The following is a 19,657-nucleotide window of genomic DNA, read 5'->3' as shown; positions in this document are numbered from 1 at the left end:
ATCGGGAAAAAATATTTGACATGTTCCGTCGATTGTTGAAACCGTTGATAGAACTTACTTCAAATATATGTAGAGGAATCAGAAAATGAAATTAAAAAACAAACAATTTCGATTTCACTAGTAAACAAACAATATGCACTGCCAATGCACCTTTCAACTCAGTTTTGATATAACACTCGTATTTATAAAGATTTTATTCATTCATCTGCCTTTTCAGGCATAACTTTTATTCAATTTGTATCAAAGTAAAACAATATGGGTACATGAAACAAAACTTCCCGTTCATTGCATTTATAAATATTCTGAAAGCGATATTTTAAATCAGTGTATTGTATCTTCGTACAATTATTGTTCCAGAAACACTGTTAATTAAAAATATTTTAATTATCTACTAGACTGGACAAACTTTTAATAGTCATTTCTTATTTAATTCCTATAAGGTGTTATTACTTTATGTTTAGGCTCGAAAGTAATTATAATAATTTAGTGTGGTAGAGCCATGCTTTGGCACGAACGGACGGTTCGACCGGATTGATACCACGGCCTCACAGAAAACAGACGTGAAACAACGCTTGCGTTGTGTTTCGTTCTGTGAGTGCCGAGGTTGCCGGAGTCCCAATTGAAGAATTTGAAATATGAAATTGGGAGGCCCTTCCTCAACATCCTTAAATTCCTAACCCCCAAAAGGCCGGCAATGCACTTTTAACGCCTCTGTTGTTTCGGGTGTCCATGGGCGGCGGCGATTGCTTACCATCTGGTAATCCGTCTGTCGATTACCGACTTATAAAAAACACGACACCGTGAGGTTGATGTTTAAAAGACATGTATCTCACATGTCTTTTAAACATCAAACATTTAGTACATCAGAATACTTACACTACTTGTTTATATTATATGTTGTATTTTCGACCTTAATATCTAATCTAAAGCTTCCTACAAGTTATCTAAATCTATCAGTAGCATAGCCTTCGTAATCAGTCAGAAATCCGATATACGCCGAACTGAAAGGTTATTTTTCCATCATTATATTTTCAGTGTACGCAGACTCAAATTCTGCTGGGGTGATATGATGCTGATTTACGCAGGCTGAATTTGGATTTTGGATTCAATATACATATCTCAATTTGTTAATTTTAAAATTGGGTTAGGAGATCCAGATTTTCCATATTCTGTTTTTAAATCAAAACTTGATAGATCTTGAGAGATTAGAGCAACGTACGTTGCTCTTATGGTCCTTGATACAATAAGCATGAATCATAATTTTAACTTGAAATTAGAGTTTTACAGGCTATAGTCTATTTGGTATACCAAATAAATATTTCTGATAGAGTTTAAACAGAAAATTTTATATTATTCTTTAATTAAGTTTTACTAGACTAACTTACAAAACTGATCGACAAGTTTCAAGCCATACTCCTATAATCACAAATAGAAGGCACGACAAGTGATATTCTTAACAAAAAATAGCAAAGGACGTCGCACAGTGTGTTATAAAAAAATCACTTATAGTCTGAAATAATTATACTTTTTTTGTGTTGCGTAACAAATCTAGATCTTGTGACCTTTACTTGGCTTGTGTAATCATTGTAGTTATATGATATTATAACTTTAAGTATATTATACAAGCTTCTGCCCGCGATTTTCCCGCATTCCTGTGGTATAAAAAGCCTATGTGTTATTCCAGACCATTATCCCTAGAAACCAGATTACGAATTACGATATACAGAAACAATTACCTCTAGAAAGTAGAGGAAACCAGATTACGAAGCAGATCACGATGTGCGCTGGACTGATCAATCTACCCCTATTCGAAATTTCATCTCGATCTCTTCATCCGTTTTGCCGTATAGTATGAAGGAGTAACATACAAACTTTCACATTTATAAATATTAGTAGTTCCATTCCAATCTTGTCATGTAGAATATATTTTCAAATGCTGGAAATGGAATTTCCAATGAAATTGGTTTGTCGTTCAAGTCAAATCCCATTTATTCATGAGAATACAGGGCAAGTAACGGAGATGCAACCTTATCATATAAATAATGCAGGATTGTGTTAGATTATTCGAGTTTTAAGTCTTTGACTGCCAATAGAAAACTGTTGAAGGCAAATCCTCCGCTAACGTCGGTCACCGGTGGCCATCACGGCGTTCAATGTGTTAAGCTAAAATAACCGACTTGGTATTACATTGATCTCACAACTTTTTACGGTAGAAAAACTGATGAGGTGCGAAACTTGGGCTTTTCTACAGGATGTTTTTATTTTTACTTATTACATCTTCACTTGTATATCACAAAAAAATTCGTCTTGAAGAAAGGTAGCTCCTTATACCTCGACGATAGTACTATACTTACAGTAATATTATGATATAGGTAAGCTTTATAAACATTTCCTGTTTATGAAACATCAAAACAGAAAATACTTAAAGGAATGAGGTATAAGTATAATAAAGCCAGTAAAAGCCACGATCAAAAATTAATGTTGCCTACAAATTCATATACTTAATTACAAAATCATATAAGTACTTATTATATTATGTAAAGTATCATAGGATCTTTCCTGTACCTACCGGGTGTACAACCGACATCATATGAACCTACTCCTCTCATTATTTAGATTTTATAGTTTGGATATAAAGTCGAAAATCCAATGAAATTATTGACAAAATGGAGTAGCTCGAGCTGCCTCGTGTTCTAAACGCGGGCGGTCTTGGAAATCTCCCAACAATTGATTGAATACGTGTTTGGCTTCACAAGATTGAAAACTCGTTGTTGTTATAAATCTGTTCACATATTGCTGGTGAAATGCACTTCGATGTAGTTTAAAATATAAGTGCACTACAGAATTAAATTATAAACGCAACGTTACGCCTTTTATCCCCGAAAGAGTACCTTGGTTCCCAGGCGTTATATTGGCATGGGGGTCCAACTACATGGCAAGCGCGGTATCCAGAATCTAACGCTGGTTGATTTTTACATGAAGTCCCTTGTTTATGCAGAGGGAATTGGCCGAGCATCGAAATTCTTCTCCAAAACATAGTGACGAAATAAAACGCATATTCAGCCCAAGAGTGACCGTCATAGAGATAAGGAAGTATGTTCGGGCATGTATTCGTCGTAGGGAAGATCATTTTGAACAAAATCTTACAAATTAAGATGTTTTTGAAATTGCGCTTTTCTCTTTACACTCTACTTATCATCAATTAATTCATTTGTTTTTGGGAATATTGTAAATAATTTTACGTTTCTCGGTAGCTAATAAACCAAGGAAGTTTTTCTAATAGTTTGTACGCTTAGTGTCGTATATTTTTTTCGAAATAAATCCAGTTATCTATTGACCAAATTAGTGAAACAAAACAAAATTTCATAGGAAATTACTTGCTATTTTAAAACGAATGATATTTCTGCCATTATTAGTATTTATAAATGATAACTGATGTATTGGCAACTGATTAAAACTAAAATAACTAAAATCCAACCAGTATTTTTTTATTTATTGATGTTTTTGTAATCAATTCGGGATTTTTTTACCAAAACCAAAAATGTTGAATATCTCAGAAACTAGCCACTTTCCGCCCAAGGACCTCAGGGCTATTTTTGTAGGAAATTAGTTGTATTATCACCTCCCGAGAGGAATACGTCGAATTCAAAGTCACCCTGTATAATGTATAATTACCTACTGTGATTAAATACTGATTTACGTCCGTTTATATTAGTCAAACTCTTATAAGGATAATGATTATGAGGACTGACTCTGTTATGATAATTTCAACATCAACAACCCTTAAGAGACGAGACATCTCTACTTCAGCACCCTTAGTACGAGTTTATTTTACGTACCTATAACGAGATAGAAACGAGAGCGTGTCTGGCGCTCTGATTGGTTGGCTCATGCACACCGGCCAATCAGAGCGTCGTACGCGCTCTCGTTTCGTTTTTGTTACAAATTCGTACTATGCCCTCAGAGGGCTTTCTTATGACGTTTTTCTTTATCGTATGTCAACGAGTATTGTGGACCAAACAACCTAGTGGAGATCGAAACCTAATAGTTTGGATCTTGAAGCGACCTTGAGAAGCGAAAATTTTATACATAATAACACAATTTACTCAAACCTTTTTTGAACTATACACACACACTGGTACGAGAACGTAGGTAATTATAAACTTTTTAAATATTTAACCTTTACTTATATTAATGAGGTAATCTCCTAGTTTGAGGATTCACGCTTGTTCTACAGGAACAAACATTGGTTGTTCAGTGGAAACACATTTCAGTTTCAGGAGGTTGAACTGAAATTTCAAAATGAGGTTTGTAAAGTTATAATGACTTCAATTTTACTATTGATATGAAGTTAATATTGTAATATGAACGCTTACTAACTTGTGTCTCACTCTCTTCCACGTCACTATAGACCGTTTTTAACAGTTAACAACAAAAATACTGTACCTAGAGAATGGGGAGCTGGAAATTACTATAGGCTATATAATTATATATTTTCTAACGCGCATGGAAATGTCGTTGCGGCCCGAAAGTGTAAGATCCTCCTGCTCCTCAATTCCTCATGCATCAGGGTGCGGATTATAAATCTACCAGCAGCAAGTACCAATGTGACATTTTCACATGTTATATGTATGTACTTTCTAAGATTATTTAGACACCACTGACAAACGGCGAAGAAAAACATCGTGAGGAAACCCGGGCTTACAATTTCTGTAAGTTTGAATTGGCTAACCCGCATTGAACAAGCGTGGTGATTAACGCTTAAACATTCTCCGCGTGAGAAGAGGCTTTGGTCACAGTGGCTGTTGAAGTGGACGGAAAACTTAAACTTTTTCTTTAAATAAAGTGAGATAATCAAACTTAAATTTTTAAATATGCTTCCAAAAAATACGTAGGTACTACATTAAAACACATCACGTAGATACCAACATAGCAAGCTAATCAAAACCTTTCAGATTCTGATATTGCGAGTACCTGTAAAATATTCATTAACAGTTTGTCATCAGCCTTTTATACGTCCAACGCGAAAAACGTTTTTCGCCAACAAAATTCATTTTATAATGGCTTTGCTATCGTTATCTTTCATTATTACTTTTTGTTTGCATACCTACCTCGGTACCGTCTACGGAATTCAGGTGAAGAAAATTTGAATTTGTATCGTCTATTTTATTTTTTATTAGCTTTAGGCTTTATATTTAAAAGGTTTAGGTTGATTTGTAAATAAGTGGCTTACGTGTGTTGATATTTTAAGAATTAAAGGTTTAATTCTGTTGCCCTTGTTGTTAAATATGTGTCAGCTCTGAGTTTTAAACAAAGACTGTTTGAATGTCAGTATCATAGGTTACCGGGGCTCCTGCTCGAAGCAAGAACAGAGTTTTAGGTTTTAGTCAGTAAGATTGTGATACTCTCTATCGCCTCACCGAAGGCGGAGAGAAACCATAGGATGATTAGGATGATATTACCTATAACTACTTCAAACAAGTATTACCTACGTGGTGGTTGTTTTCTATCAAAAACTACGAACGGACAAAAATAAGTACCTCGTCAGAAAGCGCATTTTAAAATAGCGAAGTTCCCATTGCTAGTCTGACGAATTTATTCCAATGCTACCGTAGAAATGCCACGTAACAAAACTTTCCTAGGATTTGATGAACTATGCTCCCTTTGACAATATATACGCTGAGGTAAAACCACACCGAGTTGCCCAAAGCTCAAAGAGCTGTCCAGCCATGTCAGATTGCTATCTCGTCATTACAAAAGCTAGGACATAGAAAATATACCTGTATTTGGACACTTTCATGTATAGTCCTTGATAAAGTGGTCTTATTTACAGCATTATATATAAAGTAACGCAAAGGACCCGGGTACTGGCACAATTCTAAACTCCGTGGTATTACTGAGAAAAAATCGAAAAAAAAACCTAGTAATTCTTTGCCCGTCAGTCAGGCAGTGACCCTTGCTGCTTGAAAGTTTATATGTTTTGTTTGTTACTCGTTTTCGTCAAAACGGCTGAAGGGATCGAGATGAAATTTAGAACTCATACATTATTTTACCCACGAGAACGTGAGCGTAGCAGCTGGTAGGAGCTAATATATGTTTAAAAAAGTCGTATTTGTTACACTATTTATAACTCAAAACACTACGACATGACAAAAAAATAAACCAACTTACTTTCGCATTTATAATTATAATTAAGGATTTATTATATAATACGATATTTTGTCATAAGATGGATAACATAACTAAACTTATCAACAAACACTAGATTTACTTATTATATAATCAGGTATAATATTCTCTTGAGGCCCTACAACAATTGTGATAATAAACTGAATGCCTACAATATTGCGCTCCCGATAGACTAAAGATTAACTACCGACGAGCCACGGAGCCAGTAGGCGCACACAAGGCGGCTTAGACAAATAATTGTACATTTACATGACCCAATTTCTCTAATAAGACAAACAAAGTCTTGCCATTTAACAATTTAAGTGTTTGTTTGAACTTTATGCTATGTTATCTAAGAGTGGAAGAGTCATGATTCGGCACAAAGGGCCAGCTGGTTCGGAGTGGTATCACTATACCACGGCCTCACAGAAAACCGACGTGAAACAACGCTTGCGTTGTGTTTCGTTGTGTAAGTGAGGTTACTGGAGGCCCAATTACCTCCTTCCTCAATCTATGATTATCCAACAACCCTTAAATTTCTAACCCCCAAAAGGCCAGCAACGCACTTGTAACGCCTCTAGTGTTTCGGGTGTCCATGCGCGGCGGCAATTACTTACCATCAGGTGATCCGTCTGCTCGTTTACCGGCTTATACCATAAAAAAACAAATCCTTCAAGCGGTAACTAGACAATCTCTGAAATACCTGTTTACATTAGATAACGTAAATGTTTATCTCACTTTTCACACAAGCCTTCATCGAATATTTATGAAGCTTTCGTTGATAAGTCAGATTAGACACCCACGCGAGTAAGGCTGCTTTTCCACCAGATATGTGCTATGCTACGTTACTGTGGATGCGTTTGGCTTTCACCAATCATATTCTTTGGTACACATAGCTTAGCACTGGTGGAAACGGACTCAGTTAAGCTATGGTTTTATATGGCCCCAAAACGTTGCCAGCTTTTTGGGATTTATGAATTTGAGGATCGTTGTAGAATTGTGAATTGAGAATATTGGGCCCCGGTAATTAGGCCTCCTGTTACCTCACACAGGATGAAGAAAACGTAAGCGTTGTTTCACGTCGGTTTTCTGTGAGTCCGTGGTATCACTCCGGTCGAGCCGGCCCATTCGTGCCGAAGCATGGCTCTCCCACACGGATACAAATATGGTAAAACGTTATGTTATTTCAATAACGTAAGCCGGCGTGTAACATTACTTAACTCTTCCTATACCCATGTATGTGATAAGGACTTTTGTTATTATGCATGTTTTGTTACTGAAATCCGATAACGTTTTGATAACGTAGGACATTATGTGTATGCGCTTCCAGATAGGATAAAAAGTAGATATATCAAATACCTACATATCTTCTTAACATGTATAAAAGGTGTAAATATACTGATTTGACATCGATTTAACATAATTGGATTTAAAAAAATATATTTTATTGTAGGTTTTGGAACTGATTAAAAGAGTAGAATTAATTTGCGAGCAAATTAAATAACTTCACAACGAAACCAATAGACACATTTTAATTTTATTTGACTCTAAAAGCGCTTACCTGAAAGTGAATCATGACGCAAGGTTTAAATAACTTTTTTACTAAACTTTCATGAAACATACTAAATTAATTATTATGTTATCGGCTTAATCACGTAACTGCTTGTCGATATTGTATGCGGATTATGAATATGAGCCTCTAGCATGGCTTGAAACTAGTCGAGTTCCTCGTCAAACAGTTACGTGAGTAAGCCGATAACTTAATAATTAATAACATTTTTACATAATATTTATAATAATTTTACTTGTCCACAGTGCTCCACGCAAAAGCGGCTATGTGGTCGCGAAAGCAGTCAGTTTGCAGTGCCGTGAGTGGTGTGTCGAGAGGAGATGAAGTAGACCTGCCCGGGAATGGAGTGCAACTCTACCCATTTGCTATAGCTCTTAGAGTCAGAGTGTTACAGGTAAGGCTTGGGAATGTAGACTTTATTTTAATGGCATATGTCATATTTTTGTGTGAATATATGACAAATAGCAGCATCCTGTCTGGTCGAGTGGTGAAGAAATTATAAATCTGTTGGGTATTTTATGTCTTTATGCCTTAAAAAGGTAAAAGATTTTGATAAACGATACACTGTCTTCCCAAAAGTTTTGTTGTTTGGGTCGCAGTTTATGGCAAACACCGAATCGAGTCCCGTGCTGCAATTAAAAATTACTACTAAATACGAAATATACTCACCATAACAATAACTTCCATACATTCATTACCCAAAACCCTATTTAATTCTTAAATGATATCACACTAGGATGTTCTCCTGTGTCGTGGGTACGTTTACAGACATACAATTTCACATAAACTCCATGACACCCAGACCCGGAACAACAATTTGTGGATCACACAAAGAGCGCGGGAATCGAACCCGCTACCCGCCACGCGCACCAACCGTCCAGTCTATATAATATAGTAACTTTAGGTTTTCAAGTTACCATAACACTTAAGACCTACTTTCTACTTCACGAACCTAATTATATCATAACTTAGAACATTATTCAGGAGCTTCATCCCACTGATTGATTAGGTACCTAATCGGATACTGCGACACTCCCTTCGGCCAGTCGGTTCTAATCACATTACACGGTTAGACGGTCTAAGTTAATTGCTAGGAGTGCCCTAATGGCGACCTGAGGGCAATTGTGAACACTTGGCTTGAACTGTTTTATACCTCTGGTGATTAGCTAATCGAGACGCAACTAGTAAATTGAACAAATTCCTTTAACCTCTTGTCTGACGGTGTAAGAGACTTAATAGAAAACACATTGTTTCGTGTAGATCTACGTTCCGATATAATACGAGTTAAAACTATAGCTTTTTCTGACTCCAAGGTGGAAAAAATCTTATAAAGGCACTTCACTTGGTTAAGACAAATATCAGTTACGAGTTGTCAGATTATGTACATCATAAAAGCTCAGGTGCGGGTTTACCTAGGGTTTGCCTACCTAGCTGGTTTACTGGGGCTCCAGCTCGAATAGCAGGAGTAGAAACTCCCTCTCATCTCGCCCAAGGCGGGAGAAGTAATTGAATGATTTTCGCCGCTTAAAAAAAAAGGGCTATCCACTAGTTCACCTCAGGGTAGCCTCCCCATATTTGTCATATTTATCGGTTTTAAGCTGCTCTCACCCATCTATTTCCTGCAAATCTAACGTTCATAAAAATACCCTATTGGTCCTATCTCTCTCTCACTCTCCTTTATCTCTTTCTGAGCACGTGGGTATAAAAAAAATAGTTCAGTTCATAAAAAAAGACATTACAAGTATAATAAATAAAAAAGGTTGGTTCAAATTAATATCATCTAATAATAGATTCTCTTCGAAGCAAAATACCTAATCTCTTTCTATCGACCAAATATTACAATTCGGTCCTAAATAAATATTTGAATTTGATTGGCGATAGTCTCCAGGGAGAGTTCATTTGTACCGACAAAAGCTTCATTGGTAATAATAATTCATTCATTGTAGATTCAGCAATCATTGTGCCGATAGTCGTATTTGACAATGGACTTATAGCCAAAAGACTCGACCAACACCTAAGTAGGCTAACTTTAGATGGTTGGGTCAAGGGCCTGATTCTGAAAGCAGTACTTTTGGACGTGGCATATATTACATATTATTGTCTGTCAGCGGCTTCATCCGCGTTGCCGTGAAGAAAAAGTATCCTATCACCCAAGTCATGTATACCACATTTCATCAATATCCGTTCAATAAGTTCAACATAATTGTCAAACAAACATCCAAACATTGAACAAACAAACTTTCACATTTTTAATATTAAAGTGTGACGAAGAAAAGGGTTGAATATAAAAAGAGCCATTCAAACCTGAAGCTTGTGGAGTATATCTCCACAATCGCACTAAGGTATCAACCTGCAAAAACCGAACATAAATAAATTTATACCTTATTCAAGTACATTTTCTTCGTCGATTTATCCCTGAATTCAGGCACCATCAATTTGTTACTGTCGGGGACCCTTGTTTGAGTTGACCGGGCCTTTGTAATGACGACCAAGATAAATATCTAACAGTTATTCTTCGCAAACAAATAAAGATCTCAAGGAATACTTATAGAACAAGGACACTTTATATGGACATATAGAAAATGTTTCTCAAGTTCTCATAATATATGATCGAATCATTATCATATTTTCATTCCCTTAAGGATTCGGTAGACGTCTACGATATACATATTTTACGATACATTTTTCGCCATTTATGAGTCCCATTTGTAATCTAATTTTAATTTTATATTAGTAGACTTTGACTGCACGGTTGGCGTGGTGGCTGGGCAACCGGCTGCCTCGCAACTCGCAGCGTGTAGTACAAATTGTTGTTTCGGGTCTGGGTGTCTGTTTGTAAACACACCCCCGACACAGGAGAAAATTCTGGTGTGGGGCAATGTTTAAAAATAGGAGAGCCTAAATCCACAAAGTTTGACCAGTGCCCTCGGCCCCTCAGCCCCTAGAGAGGGGACTAACCGAAAATATCGCGCGACGTCACTTCTAGATACGTTTTATACATACTAGTATTTGCTTTGATTCGTTTTATTTAAATATTGTATCTTATATGACAAAATAAAAAATACGTGTCTAATATTTTTTTCATTACCTAACTGACAGACTAAATAGATTTTTAATCTTCATACCCCGTCATCATCCCTATTTTCCCAAACGTAACAAATTATAATTTACACAAATTACTCCTTAAGTACGGAGGTCCCAATTTTTGCTTACGGCTTCCAAACACAGGGTTAAAGCCTTAACTCAGAACGGAGATAATCCAGACGTAATCTTGCCTTCGTGACATCTTTTACATACTAATTTTGTACGTAGATTTATCTCTAGATACAAGGATGCTTCGCTTAAGTAATTGCTGAATAATTTACATATTAGTTTCTTAAAGTGGGACTCTGGGATACTAGTAGTTTATCATAGTATCGGGAAGTAGATTTGGAACAAACGGCAGGTGCAGTATATGATTTTAATTTTTACCGACTTCACAAAAAGGAGGAGGTACTATGTTCGGCTGTTTGTAAGTTTTTTTTTTTTTTGTATGTTTGTTCATCGAATACTCCGTCAATTGTCGACGGATTTTCAAAATTCTTTTTTGTTCGAAAGTAGATAGTTCTGAGGTGGTCCCATTGTCAAGTTCCCTATAATAGTTGTGGGAACTCCTCAAATATTATAGGGAACTATATAGTGATTTTGGTATATTCATCTAGAATTGAAGCATTTACAGTCAAACAGTAACCTTTGAAGAGGTGGAACTGATGAAGAAGACCAGAAATGGCCAATGGAACTTCATACTCAGATAGAAATCACAATAAAGTTAATTAATACTCCGTCAATTGTCGACGGATTTTCAAAATTCTCTTTTTGGTTCGAAAGTAGATAGTTCTGAGGTGGTCCCATTGTCACCAAGTTAGGATCTGATGATGGGATCTTAGAGAAATCGAGGGAACTCCTCAAATATTATAGGGAACTCTAAAGTGATTTTGGTATATTCATCTAGAATTGAAGCATTTACAGTCAAAAAGTAACCTTTGAAGAGGTGGAACTGATGAAGAAGACCAGAAATGGCCAATGGAACTTCATACTCACATCGAAATCACAATAAAGTTAATTAAGTGACTGTGACAATACAAATAAATAAAGTAGTTATTGAGATAGAGAATTTTAAACGACTTTTTTAGTTGCGATACTGAGTATCGCAACTAAAAAGTGTGAAATAAAATACTTTTTACAAAAAAATAAACCGACTTCACTAAAAAAGTTAAAAATTACTTTAATTTCGGAAGTCAGTGTAGCAAACAAATAATACCGAGAAACACCGACTTCCGAAATTAAAGTTATTTTTAACTTTTTTAGTGAAGTCGGTTTATGTTATAAGGTTGCATATTTGCAATGTTTAAAGGATATACTGCCCCAATGTACACCAGTGTCTAGTACCACTGGTGTAATCCCCAGATCCAATAAAGTATTGATTCTTTGAAAATTAGATTTTAATAGAAAAAGGTCTTAACCTGAGCCGACATTTGGCAATAGACTCACCCGACCTAGGTCGGTAGATGATGACGTCATAATTTGGTTCTGTTGAAGACACCCTTTATACTATCTAGGTAGACCGCAGTCAAGTCCCTTATCTAGCCAGAAACAAGTACCTTCAACCGCCTATCATCATCATCAGCCGTAAGACCTCCATTTTGAACAAATCACCATGCTTAGCAGGCGGCTTGGGGATCGCAATTAGGCCACTGAGTTTTAGGACGTACCCGAGACCCGCCTATGCGAATATTGTATTCTGTTAAGCCCCTTGGGAAATAAATAACTTCTTAGACAGATGGAAGATTAGTGAGATCAATTTATTTAAATTGATCGAATCTATTTATTTCGATTTCTAAGTTTGATTGTTTACTCGATACTTCAAACTACGGTATGAACTATAAATCGAAATATGTGTTTACTGTTACGTATAATTATATTTTCTGGGTACCTGGTTATTATCAACATCATCAGAATGAATAAACCAACCAATCAGTACGCTTAGTATGAGTTTGCTTTATGATAAAAGTAACCGAGAGCGAGAACGAGAAACGAAATCGAAACAAGAGCGCGTTCAGTCTGATTGGTTGGTTTATTTCAGCCGGCCAATCAGAGCGCCGAAAGCGCTTTCGTTTCGATCAAGTTAGACGTAAAACAAATTCATACTACGCTCTCTAGTCGCTTTCGACTACTACGTTCAAGTAATTATTAGGTAAACCAATTAAACATATTTTAAACTTAACAGCTTTCTGAGCTATTTTTATTTCCTTTTTTAATCCCTACAGAACAACAGCACTTAAAAATTCTAGTTTAACAATTTCTAAACCTCTTAACAACATTTTTTGTCTACATAAAATTTTTAAATTATCATTTTTTTCGCCTACAAACAAAAGTCGCTTAATAAAGTGTGCTGAAAATCATACAATGTTGCTCGGGAAAATTTTGTGTAGGTAACTAGGTACAGGTTGTAACTAAATGCGCTAACTTTTCATTTTCCGCTAATGAATACGTTACGAGACCTAGGTCGGTAGGTGATGACGTCATATTTTGATTCTGTTGAAGACACCCTATATGCTTATGTGTCAATGTTCATGTAGATGATTAGAATAAACACAGTGAGAACCTGTCATTAAAATTCAGGTTTTTAAGGTGGGAAAATCATCCAGTGACTTTTCTCGCCTTGAGTAAAACAAGAGGGAGTGTCAGACTCTTACTGACTAAAATCTACTCCGTTCCTACTCCTGCTTTTCAAACCGGAATCCCGGTAAACCCGCTATGTAGTCCACAGCTCCGGATCATTCATCAGCCCTTCTGGGCCCCATCTGAAAATTCAAGTTTTAAAAAGGCGTTTTTACTATTTCACTAATTACGTTACACTTTATGTAGTTAAGGGTGACCCTTTTGCCATACACCTAAGACAATACCAGGCTCGTACTGTGAAATTGAAAACCTGTCACCATTACTTATGGAAGTACGCCAGAAGTAAATTAGTGTAACAGCAATGCACCCACTTTTCACGCATAGGTTTTTAATCCAATACACAAAGCTATTACTAACCCAATCTTAAACAGACAATTTCACAAACACAATAGCTACTGAATTATCTGCTACCAGCAGGCAAACACTAAAATTATGTTCTAACATACAAGTCAGCAAAATTAATTTAAATCATGTCGCTTTTCTAAACGAGAACCAACTGACAGAGGTTTCCTAACCGCGGCAGTATTGTGTGGCAGGTTTCAATTTAATCGCACACACATTTGCACTCATCAAACTATACAAAACCAGTGTATCATGGTCTCGCTTTGTATGAGCTTTCTGTACATTCTACGGTCAGTTTATTTTGGTTTTTCATAACTTGATGTGTAGTCTGGGTAATAGTCATACATGTTATTGAAATCGTTTGAACTGCGATAGATGACGTTTGAAACTGCGGTCATATTAGTTCCTCGTGATTAAAGCTCTATAAATAGTTTTAATTACAGGATTTGAAAAGTAAGATTTTAGATTAGAAATTGTAGATTGATGAAAAACATTCGTTGGGTATATTTTGTGTTGTGTATAAAACTAACTTTTAACACATTAAACGCCAAGAAGGGTATAAGTGAGCCATCAGACTACCACAGATCGGGCACAGTAGGGTTGATGCCTGATTCGGAGCTGCGGACTACCTAGTGGGTTTACTGGGGCTCCGGCTCGAACGGCAGGAGTAGGAACGGGGTGGTTTTTAGTCAGTAAGAGTCTGACACTCACTCTCACCTCGCCCAAGGCGGGGTCAAAAGATGATTTTCGCACCTTAAAAAAATAAATAGGGGGCAAAAGCGACCGGCGCTAGCGGAGGATTTGCATTCAACAGATTTTTGTTGGCAGTCAAAGTCTTAAATAGAGATCGAAATGAAATAAATAAGTAATTACACTTATCCTAAATTCGAATTCGAAATTGGATTCAAAGTCTCGCTTCGCCAAAGCTGCTAGCTGTAACGAAACTATGCAGTAAAAAGAAGTGTAGAATAAAACGAAATTCTCTTGCATTCTCTGGATCTTTTGAATTTCATACGCCCAGCGGGAGGGAGCTGGCGTGTGCCGGCTGTATCCTTAGCTGCTATATCGTAACGGAGAATTGCTTTTGTATTTTACTTTAAATACAGTGAGTTTTACTATATTTCACATGTAAAAAAAAATGTCTTTTACCATAACATGAGGATGACGATATCTATCTCTTAATTTTGTTTTAAAACCAATGAATTAAGGTCTAACTTTAGGATTGAAGGAAAAAAATAATAAGCGGCGCTTAACACCAGTGATATGCCATGCTACGTTGCTGTGGATACATTTCGCTTCCGATGCTATGAATGACTTCCCTACACAGGATAGCTACATAGCTTAGTATCACGGTCACATAGTTTTACAGCTTAGCTATTACATCTTCGTAGCATAGCTACATAGCACACCTCTAGTGGAAAAGCATCGCTAACACGTAAAAAACATCGAAAGCATCCCACGCACGAAAAGAATCGTCCACATAATCAACATCCCCTGAATAAAATCTCAGCATAAAATCAAGAAACCCTATTACAAATCGACTTAGCAAAAAAAAAAAAGACAATACTGAAAAAATAATTGATTATCGCGTGTCACCTAGTATACCCATCCAGAACACAAATGGGGCGTCAAAATATATCGATCTTTGAAAGACAAATTACACCAAGTATCATATTAAAGTTCCTAACCACGATATAGGTACCTAAGGCAGCTTCTGCTCAGCAACAAAACATAAAGTTTGTCCTAAAATAACAGTGACACGAAAATGGCCTGTCATCCTCCAAAGATGTTACAGGAGACACTTTAATAATTTATTTTTGTCAAGCTTAAATATTGTTGTTAGATAATCTTTAGATGATAAGGATCTTATAAATCATAAAAACAATATTTGAGTAACAATGTTTAAAATCACAATTTGGATTATTATTGCAATACATCCATCAATAAATTATCAATAAATAGCAACCCGCCCCAGCTTGGCATGGGTGCAATGGTGATATATTATACATACTAGCAAACCCGGGAACTCCGTTTCGCCACCAATAATTTTTTTCTTGTATTTTCTTTGCTATAAACCTCACGGAACCCGAGACCTTTCCAACGAATGCAAAACCGTGGAAATCGGTTCGTGCGTTCTGGAGTTATATCGTCAGGAAGGAAAACCCGACTTATTTTTATATAATAGATAAACTTTCCCCTTGAATCATTCTATCTATTAAAAAAACTGCATCAAAATCCGTTGCGTAGTTTTAAAGATTTAAGCATACAAAGGGACATAGGGACAGAGAAAGCGACTTTGTTTTATACTATGTAGTGGCAGCGGGCGTAAAATCACGTTAAAAAAGCGCGTTAGAGTGCTTTTCTACCAGAGATGTACTATGTAGTTATGCCACCTCTTTTGTGCCCCCGCGTTGGCGAGGTGTCGCGTAACGTGTCCGATAGCGGGTCCTATTTCCACATACAGCAATTATTTGTGTGATCCACATGTTGTTATATCAAGTCTGGGTATTATGTGTCGGTATACATGTGAAAAAGTGCGTTTCTAAACACCATGTTTAGAAAAAGGAATGATGCGTCTCTTTTAAATCATGGTCGTATATTCCTTAACAAAATTTAGTTTACATAGTTAAGAACTAATAAAAAATCTGATATCAAAATAACAAAGAAAACTACACATCCACACTAAAGCTGCTGTTGATTAACAAAACCAACAACATTATCATTTCATAAAGTCCCTAGAAGGTATAATAATCCATAGAAATCTCAATATTGACATTCCATAATGGATGTGTGGCCTACAACATACAATGCGGTTCAAACTGAATTATTCACAACTTGAGAGCCTACAAGCTAATAACATATTCTCTTACGGCAGATTGTATGCGGTATTGGAGGCTTAGTTTTGGGAGCCGTCGGCTGGTTGGAGGAGAGGCAGAAACCAGCTCTGGGGCTTGGAGTCCCTGCTGGTGCTATTACGGTGTTGGCTGCAGGTAATATGAGCGAATATTAGAGAATTGTTTACATTTTCTCAAAATCTAGAATGTACTTGGTATATTTCATGTGACTTTTACCAAATTATACGTAAATTGATTGTTATGTTGTCGGCTTATTTACGTAACTGTTGGACGCGGAACTCAACTATGTAGTTTCAAGCCAAAATTATTTGTACTTTTTAAGTGTATTTAGACACTACTTATATTTGGTAATCGCAGATCCACCTTCAGTTCATATACCATACAAGGTAACGGTTATAAAACGCTTTTTTATGGAATAGAAGGCAAATGAGCAGACGGATCACCTGATGGTAAGCGATCAACGCCACCCAACAAGTAAAGTCATAACATCTGATTAATACTAGGTTTCATATCACCATACAAGGTAACGGTTCTTCACTAACGTAATAAAAGGTTAAACAAATGTCGTCTAAATTAAACCCACCAAATAAGTATGCAGTATTTACGCAAAGCAAGCAAGCATCAAGTTAATAAGTTAATTTAGCTCACATTAAAGAGCGATCACAAGCAAATTACGATATTTTGTATTCAAAGCGTAACAGATGCAATTTATTGTTAGTAATTAGTGAATCTACGTACGAACGTGAGACTGTGAGGGAGTGGGTGTGTTGTGAATTTTGCAGCCATAGGTACTAACTTTTGAGCCGAAGTTGAAATTAAATTTATTGCTCTTTAAATATACCTAAATTATTTCCAGCATTCATTTTGTTAATGAGCAACGTGTGGATTATATGTAGTTAAAGGTTAATTCTCTTTATTTGAAGTCGTAGGTGATTTTGAATGCGGAGCTGCGAACTACCTAACGGGTTTATCGGGGCTCCGGCTCGACAAGCAGAAATAGGGACGGGTGATTTAGTCAGTAAGAATCTGACACTACCCCTCGCTTCGCCCAAGGCGAGAGAAGTCATTGGATGATTTTCCTCTCCTAAAAAAGGCACTTTTGAATAACTAGCTTAGATATTGCCTTCGTAAATTAGCCTTTGTATATATCCTTCCGTACTCCCATTTATTAATTAGTTAGACATACGAAGTCCCTTTGTGTAAATTAAACTAAGCTTAACCCCTTTCTAAACGAAATGTCAAGTTTGTTCATTTCCCACCCAATAAAAACCACGACGTCATTAAATTAATTACATTAAGCGACAATTTCTTCTTCAATGTGATGAGTAGGTCATCTATAATAAACCAGTTTATCATGACCTCGCCTTATATGATCTTACCGTATATTTAAAGGTCAGTTTATACTGGTTTATTCTTGTGTACATACATGTCCTTTGTATTATGATAGATCTAATGCTTTTTGTTCTTTTATCCTTAGCCGGTCTTTTGTTGCGACCCACATTGTTCTGAGATCATTTATTACTGGGAACTGTTCATTAGTCTACCTAATTATACTATGGATAAACAAACCCTTTGTTCACAAAGAATAATCTCCTTTATGCAATTTTTCTAATGAGATCTAGTGTGGTAGGGTGCAAGGCTGTTCTATTTTAGCACCGGTAATGAAAAGGTGGAATTCTGCAGTACCTACGTGAGGCTTTTTTTTTTGAGGGAGGAAAATCATCCAAAAACAAAAACCACGCCGTTCCTACTCCTACTTTTCGAGGCAGAGCCCCGGTAAATCCGCTAGGTATTCCGCAGCTCCGGATCATGTTATGTAAACCTACCATCGTTTTAATAAAGGTGACTATCCCGTTGTCGCTTAAAAATAATTAACTGCCAATTTCAATAACCAATCCATACACCGAAATGTTTATATACAATGTGATAGGGGTGGGACTTCTAACCCGTTAAGGCTGAGTACTACATCTAATTTTATCGACAAAAAATAATAATATGGGGATTGAACCCCTACTTGAAAATATTAAAAAATAGTGATTTTTTCGGTAAAAATAATTCACAAATGATTTTTTCTCACCAAAACATTATCAAACATATGAAAAAAGTAATGAATTAGTTAGCCAAGGTTATTAGCTACCGTTTGTCGTTTTTTTTTTTTGTTTCTACGACGCATACAACCTTTGATATCAAAAAAAGTAAAAAAAATATTAAAATAGCCATAACTTTTAGGGGGAGGGGATTCGACCCCTTCGACCCCCGACTTTTGTCGATAAAATTAGATGTAGAACTCAGCCTTAACGGGTTAGAAGTCTCACCCCTATCACATTGTATAGAACGAATGTCTAAAATCTATCTTAAAGATCGGTTAATTATTATGTTATCGGCTTACTCACGTAAACGGCTTACTCGACTAGTTTCAAGCCATGCTAGAGGCTCATATTCATGAGCAGCATTCCGCGACACACGACGCGGCGATTGCCGCGCTGCTACTTGAAACTAGTCGAGTTCCTCGTCAAACAGTTACGTGAGTAAGCCGATAACATAATAAATAATTTAATATGTCTTACGAAAGTTATAATAAAATTAAAGATCGGTTATAGAAATCCCTAGTAAACGAACGCTATCTGAGTAACCACAAACATGACTAACAATACAAAATTCACAGCGACATCAATATACTACAGCCGAGGCTTCGGTGGATGGGTGTCAGCCCGGTCCAGGTCCACCAGGAATTGGGGAGCTCCGTGGAGAGCGCTGGGACCTTCGCCCTGCGCTGCCGTTCCTCTCACAATGCTCTGGACAGCTGCCATAGGGGCTCATATAGCTATGCTGGCTTTCTGCATCAGATCGCTCATGAATATTGGGTAAGATTTTTTGTGGTATAAGCAGATGGGTCACCTGATGGTAAGCTGTAGGTGTCGCCAATGGACATTCGTAACACCAGAGGTAGTATAAGTGCATTGCTGGCCTTTTATTGGATGGCCGGGAATGGAGATTATGC

The 19,657-nt window shown here is 36.6% G+C and overlaps 1 protein-coding gene across 1 annotated transcript in view; it reads left to right on the top strand.

The window, feature by feature from the left end:
- The window catches only part of LOC118270020 (uncharacterized), a 45,498-nt gene that overhangs the window by 17,101 nt on the left and 8,740 nt on the right, over positions 1-19,657 (top strand). Inside the window, exons 2-4 of the mRNA XM_050706751.1 lie at positions 7,984-8,132; positions 16,677-16,791; positions 19,322-19,520. Of these exons, the coding sequence (XP_050562708.1) occupies positions 7,984-8,132; positions 16,677-16,791; positions 19,322-19,520 (463 nt within the window). The remainder of the gene's footprint in view (positions 1-7,983; positions 8,133-16,676; positions 16,792-19,321; positions 19,521-19,657) is intronic.

This window comes from Spodoptera frugiperda, chromosome 30 (genome assembly GCF_023101765.2).
Source record: "Spodoptera frugiperda isolate SF20-4 chromosome 30, AGI-APGP_CSIRO_Sfru_2.0, whole genome shotgun sequence".
In the NCBI taxonomy this organism is placed as follows: domain Eukaryota; kingdom Metazoa; phylum Arthropoda; class Insecta; order Lepidoptera; family Noctuidae; genus Spodoptera; species Spodoptera frugiperda.
The sequence above is the reverse complement of the archived record's forward strand: the minus strand, read 5'-3'. Positions and strand labels throughout refer to the sequence as shown.